This window comes from Sphaeramia orbicularis, chromosome 19 (assembly GCF_902148855.1).
Source record: "Sphaeramia orbicularis chromosome 19, fSphaOr1.1, whole genome shotgun sequence".
NCBI lineage: Eukaryota > Metazoa > Chordata > Actinopteri > Kurtiformes > Apogonidae > Sphaeramia > Sphaeramia orbicularis.
The window spans coordinates 1,261,122-1,268,286 of record NC_043975.1 but is presented as its reverse complement, the minus strand read 5'-3'; the positions used below and the strand labels follow the sequence as shown (position 1 = coordinate 1,268,286).

Genomic DNA, 7,165 nt, shown 5'->3' with positions numbered 1-7,165 from the left:
AGTGTGACTGTGATCAGACTGTTGGATGACCCACAGAATGAACTAATGTGTGACTTACACTAATACTAAATATAGATTTACCTTGGGGATGATCCCAGTCGCTCCAGTCAGACCAGTATCAGACCAGTGTCAGACCAGTGTCACCCACAATATCGTTGACTCTTTCCTCAAATGGGCTTGTAATGGAAATATTACTTATATCCATATATATTCATATATATTTCATTTATCATATAGGCTTCTAACTCTATTTCAGATATATTCATGTCACTGTGTATTCTAGAGCAGTTTGGACCTCTTTTGTGTTGTGTCCACAGTAGAAGGCCAAACCCACATTTCTCACAGGGGGTCTTATCTCTCAGTTCCTGACACTAACCAAAACACTTTCCACACATCTCATTTCTCATGGGAGACAGAAGACTACAGAGTGATTTGTATTTTTGGGTTCAGACCGTCTCAGTCTTTGTCTGAGGGGGATCTGTTTCTATGGACGCCAAATAACGGATTTCTTTGACACTGAACGTTTGATCTTATCCTTCATTATTATAGGACGAAGTAGTAGAGTCATATTTTTCCATAACAGTACATAGTCCTCACTTTGGAGACTGACAGATTTGTATTTTACACTGTAGAAAATGCCATCTTTTACAGTAGCCTACTATACACAGAATAGGTTCAGTCTGAGTCTGGTCTAATTAGTCAGATACATTTATTGAATGAAAATAAGCCACAGCCAGCCCACAGTTTTCAGGATAATTTTAACAAGGTAATTCCAAGGACTGCTTGGAATGTGGAGTCTGGAAAATAATGATAATACTGAATAATAATAACACTGATAATGACACTAATGATGATAATACTGAAAGATAAAAATAAATATAGTAATACATAATAATGATGAATGATGATGATGATGTAGCATTAGTATTATATATCTTTTTTGATAAACTCAGTGACACTTTTCATTGGATTTTGTATTCATTCCATACACATTGGTGCCAAACTACTGTTGTAGCCACATCCAGCCCACCACCAACCACTCACTCAACCCCTTACATTCACTCATGAATAATAAAATACTTGACATGCATGGTGTGTATGTGGGCAGTATTTCTTGTATTTCTTATATATTTTATTGTTTTGTTATTTAGTTTGAAGATGCCTCGCAAACAAAGACACATTAACCAAAAAGAAAGGAGCTACTTGAAGCTGCTAAAAGTAGCAGATCCCTTACCAACTGGTGAAAAACAAGTACTACAGGTACGCACAATATCAAGGAAGAACCAGGATGTTACCAATCAATCACAGTGAGGTAACTGATGTCTGTAGGGACATGGCCAACAGGAGACTTCTGTTGGGAATCAGCATTTCAACCTTTACTGAACCTAAACAAGATTTCGATTTTTTGTAAATAGTTACCAGATTTCTATTTTTGCAATGCGTTACAAAGACAAAGATTTAATGAGAGACTGGTAAATAACTATTTTGTACTGAGACTGAACAGAGAAGAAGATAAATACGACAAAAAAGAAGTCAAAAATCAAAAGCGGAAAATATAAAGTTAAATTACTATCACTTTCAAAGGGATGAAGAGTGGAAAGGACAGAAGAAAGAAAGAAAATGTAAATAGGTATTTACAGAAAACACACACACACAGCCACACACATCCATACAAACATCTTTCAACCATGGGGGGGGGGGTGTTAACACAGCTCACGGAGAACCCAAACGCAGCACCACAGGGTTAAGGTCTTTTAAACGAGTTTATTTATAAGCAAACAAGATTCAGACAAGGGGGAGACGATGGGCTGGTGGGGCAGGCAGGGGGTCGAGAACCGGGAAATCCAGACGAATCCAATGGGGCAGGCTGAGCTGTGGGTCGGTTGGTCGAAGGAGGGGTCGGTACCAAAGGTTATAATAGTTTTGGATTTTTAATTATAGTTTAGTTTTTAATTAGTTTGGACTTTTTTTCTCTAATTCAGTTAGTTTTAATTAGTTTTTAGAGCAGCTTTGTTAGTTTTTATTAGTTATCGTTTTTTTCTGAATGCTTAGTTTTAGTTTAGTTTTAGTTTTTTCATATATTGTATCTTCCTCATCATCCTATTCAAGGAAATTAGTGAGGCGTGGATATGGGTTACCCTGGACACTTTATTTGGGGGTCGGGTTAGGGCGGCTCATGGACTGAGCACAGACACAAACACATGTACAGTACAATGTATAAATTCCCTAGAGCAGGTTGAGAGGGGGGCGATCCATACACGACGTCACTTACGTGAAACAATGCGAAGATGTGCAAAGCATGAGAGGAGATGCACAAAGCAGCCAGCAGTTAAACCAGATAGAAACATATATAACCAGCTAACCAGCAGTTAAAGCAGATAGAAACATATATAAACCAGATAGAAACATATATAACCAGCTAACCAGCAGTTAAAGCAGATAGAAACATATATAAACCAGCTAACCAGCAGTTAAAGCAGATAGAAACATATATAAACCAGATAGAAACATAAACCAGCTAACCGCAGTTAAAGCAGATAGAAACATATATAAACCAGCTAACCAGCAGTTAAAGCAGATAGAAACATATATAAACCAGCTAACCGCAGTTAAAGCAGATAGAAACATAATAAACCAGCTAACCAGCAGTTAAAGCAGATAGAAACATATATAAACCAGCTAACCAGCAGTTAAAGCAGATAGAAACATATATAACCAGCTAACCGGCAGTTAAAGCAGACAGAAACATATATAAACCAGCTAACCGGCAGTTAAAGCAGATAGAAACATATATAAACCAGCTAACCGGCAGTTAAAGCAGATAGAAACATATATAACCAGCTAACCGGCAGTTAAAGCAGATAGAAACATATATAAACCAGCTAACCAGCAGTTAAAGCAGATAGAAACATATATAAACCATATAACCACCAGTTAAAGCAGATAGGAACATATATAAACCAGCTAACCGGCAGTTAAAGCAGATAGGAACATATATAAACCAGCTAACCGGCAGTTAAAGCAGATAGAAACATATATAAACCATAACCACAGTTAAAGCAGATAGAACATATATAAACCAGCTAACCGGCAGTTAAAGCAGATAGGAACATATATAAACCAGCTAACTGGCAGTTAAAGCAGATAGAAACATATATAAACCAGCTAACCAGCAGTTAAAGCAGATAGAAACATATATAAACCATATAACCACCAGTTAAAGCAGATAGAAACATATATAAACCAGCTAACCAGCAGTTAAAGCAGATAGAAACATATATAAACCAGCTAACCGGCAGTTAAAGCAGATAGGAACATATAAACCATATACAGCAGTTAAACCAAACATATATAAACATCTATAACCCAGTTCCTCATCAGTAAACCACACCTTAGCAGATCTCTCATCTCTTAATCATCTCCAGTTCCATTATTTTCCAGCTTTGCTTCAGTTCAGTTCAGCTAGCTGTTGCAGGTAACATCAAACGTTTTTTAACATTCTAACAGGTTCCATACCTCTGTAATTGGATTAGTTTTCCTCCTCCTCTTTTCTCCTCTTCTAAACTGTGCAGTTCAGGGCTTGGAAGGCCTTTTCATGGTGATAAACTCTCCAGTTTTTACCTGGATGCTAGTTCTGTCTGACTCTGTCCTTCAGCTCCACTCTGTCTCTGTCACTCACACACACACGGTGTGAAAAAAAAAAAAAAAAAAAAAAAAAAAAAAACCTGACCCACTCATCAGTAAAGTCAATCCCAGACAGGACTGTGCTGCTGTGTCCCAGCTTCAGTCTGTATGTTCCAGGTAGAGTTAGGACCAGAAGACCACTGGAAACCACAGTGAGCAGACAGGACAGACTGAAGTGTCCTGTGGTGCTGCAGCTCAAACTGCTGGAGGAAAACATCAATTTGAGATCAACTGACGTTGACAAAGAGGAAAACGAAGGGAATTTTATCCAGAATTTTATCCGTTTTAGTTAGTTTTGTAAGCTCACAATACAGTTTCAGTTAGTTATCGTTTTTTTTCTTTTAATTAGAGTTTTTATTTATTTCAGTTAACGAAAATGTTTTTTTCAATTTTAGTTTTCGTCATTTCGTTCATTTTCGTTAACGATAATACCCTTAGAGTAACACTGGGTTAAAATTCTGGTGACATACACATGCAGAGGGAGAGGTTAAATAGGCCCAGGCCTCATGACGGCAGCTGGGAACACAGGTGAACGGAGTTGAGTAATTAGAGGAAAGGTCAGAGAGAAGAGAAAGAGAGAGAGAGAGAGAGAGAGAGAGAGAGCAGAGCAGTAGAGATGTGACAGGTGTACTTCTGTGCACTGTTGGTAAATTTTGATCTGCTTATATATCCCTCTCATGTTCCTGTAAATGTCTGCAGTTCCAGAATTTGCCACATTTGGGATGAGGATTATTCCAGACCAGTGAGAAAATCCTTTTCAGAGTGATCTTCACCTGGCCTGCAAGGAGGCTACAACAAGAAAGAATTTCAAACCTAATTTTATCACTTTATTCGACCGTGTAACTTATTCCATATTGTTATTGTAGCTGTCTGCCAAACTAATGTAAAAATGTATACTTTGAGTCATGATTTATTAAACATTTCAAATCATATGTAATTGGTGGTTATTCATTTTCATGTGCCCTTTTGGAAGTTTGAGCCCCTGCCCCTTTATAGCTCTCTGCACGGCCCTGGCACACGGTATGGAGTATTTGTGTTTGTAATTATTATTTACATTGATTTGTATGTGACGTTAATGTTAAATATTGTTTTAATTATGCTTGATGCCAACATTTTGATATTATATTTTATGGTTTATATTATTTCAGTTTTTCAGATTATTGTGTATAATTCAGTTATGTGCATTATGTATTTGTTGTGGTTCGATGCTAAAATGAGGAAAATAGTATTGTTTGATTCATGTATTAAATTAGTGATACAGGTGTAAAAGCTCTGAGGGTTGAATTAAAGAAGTTCCTGCTTCTTCCTACTCCTTTTTGACCATGCAATATTCAGACCTGTTTGTGCTTTAAGATAGATTCTGTCCATTTAAATGTTATTTTGTTTTTGTCTTAATTTGTTGTTTTTTTTTATTTTGTTTCTTTGCATGTTCGAAATAAATAAATCAATCAAATCGAATTGTCATACTAACTAGCTATTAGCTAGCTATACTAGCTTATTTGCAATTCCCACAGTTTTGTGGGATTTCTGTTGAAGGCCTCTTATTATAGCACCCTACTGGAGACTGTCACTGATTGTTAAAAGGGTTATTTCAGAACTATTTGACTGGTAAGTTAATTCATTTTCAGATTTCAGCCTTAATTAACAGTAAAATGTATTCCATTGTGATGAAATGTTTTGGACTATTTTAAGTCTCAAATGATAGAATGTTAAAGTAATACCTATGTTTTTTATTTCCGTGATGCCAAGTTGTTGTGGATAAAATACTCTGCTCATTCATCCTCACAATAAGAAATGGTCATTTTAGACGGTCAGTGTCTTTTCAGTGTCATTTTATTGAAGCTTCAAGGTACAGGTCGTACAGAGGCAACGCTGTCTGCATGAGTGTACAAGAAATCCAGTTGGTCATTGTCTCTGATATGAAACTAATGAAAAGGTTTGGCCTGGAATGTGTAAGAGTACAAGAAGAGATACAGCTGTCTGTGAGAAAGCACCTGTTCTCCACACAGATGTCAGACTGGCCTTGGACGTTCAACACAACACACAGGAAAGTTGAACAAGTCTCATATAATACAGACAAAATCACCCAGTCTTAGAGGAAATATGGAATATGTGTAAAGTTATATGGAATATATGTAAAGTTATATGGAATATCTGTAAAGTTATGTGGAATATATGTAAAGTTATATGGAATATGTGTAAAGTTATATGGAATATGTGTAAAGTTATATGGAATATATGTAAAGTTAAATGGAATATATGTAAAGTTATATGGAATATGTGTAAAGTTATATGGAATATATGTAAAGTTATATGGAATATGTGTAAAGTTATATGGAATATGTGTAAAGTTATATGGAATATGTGTAAAGTTATATGGAATATATGTAAAGTTATATGGAATATATGTCACTTGCCATTCCATCTCCTCCCTGTTGATCATTCATTGATCACTTAGAATATACGATGACAGACAGACTGATGAACACATCCATCACTACACACCAAACAAGGTTTAAGCAGAGACTTCATAAAACATCATAGAGAAATGCTTTTTTTTCAGAGGACAGACTCCTGGATAACATACAAGCAAAGTCGTTGAAAACAGGGAGGTTTTTGTATTTACATGTTGAAAGTTTTACCAGTTACCATGATAAACAGTAAAAGTATTTTTGGAGAAGAAGATGTTTGAAGAAATTGTCATTGAAGACAAAGATTACAAAGATGGTGAGAAGGTAATAATATAAAGACGGTTATAAAGATGAATATAAAGATGGTTATAAAGATGAATATAAAGACGGTTATAAAGATGAATATAAAGATGGTTATGAAGATGATGACGAAGGTGGTGCCTCTCCATCAGCTCATGTCCGATCGTCAGATGAGCTGAAAACCATCTAAATCTGAATCAGCGCCGGTCTAAACTCCAGCCGTTTTAACCACGCCCACTTCTGTGATGCTTTTCTGCAGCGAAAAAAACACCAAATGAGAGTGTACGTTTAGTTCAAAGGACGGAGGGTGATGTAGCTGGATTTTGTGCCGATAAAGAAGGCAGCGAACAGAGGCTCAGTGAAGGTGTCGTAGAAGGTGTGGAGGTGGGTGAGGGTGTTGTAGTACACTTTGTAGAAGGACACTGTCCCTGCAGGCCAGTCCAGGAACACACCGATGCGACTGATGCCAGCAGAAGGAACAAACTGTTTCTGCGGTTCAATGTGAATGCAGAAGTAAAACGGACTCATGATGAGGAAGACCCAGGACTTGGGATCGGCGCTGCTGTTGTCACTTCTGCTAATGCTTTTATACATCACACCAACACTGACGCTGTCAATGCCGGTGTTGCTCCAGTCCACCTCCCAGTAATGGCGCCCACTAAGCTCCTCCCTGCACATGACCTGAAAGCATTTGCTGTAAACCTGTCGGGTGTTGAGGATACGAATTCTGGCTTCCATGCGTCGCTGTCTTGTTTCCATTGGACAGATGA

The 7,165-nt window shown here is 37.2% G+C and overlaps 1 protein-coding gene across 1 annotated transcript; it reads right to left on the bottom strand.

The window, feature by feature from the left end:
* Positions 1-6,435: 6,435 nt before the first annotated feature.
* On the bottom strand, positions 6,436-7,133 carry LOC115410416 (neoverrucotoxin subunit beta-like). The gene has a single exon (XM_030122065.1). It carries the CDS (start codon positions 7,131-7,133, stop codon positions 6,684-6,686), a length of 450 nt encoding a protein of 149 aa, XP_029977925.1. The 3' UTR covers positions 6,436-6,683.
* Positions 7,134-7,165: the final 32 nt, after the last annotated feature.

What these genes read in the sequence shown, in the direction of transcription:
- LOC115410416 (XM_030122065.1), bottom strand. Translation starts at nt 7,133, where the DNA reads ATGGAAGCCAGAATTCGTATCCTCAACACCCGACAGGTTTACAGCAAA.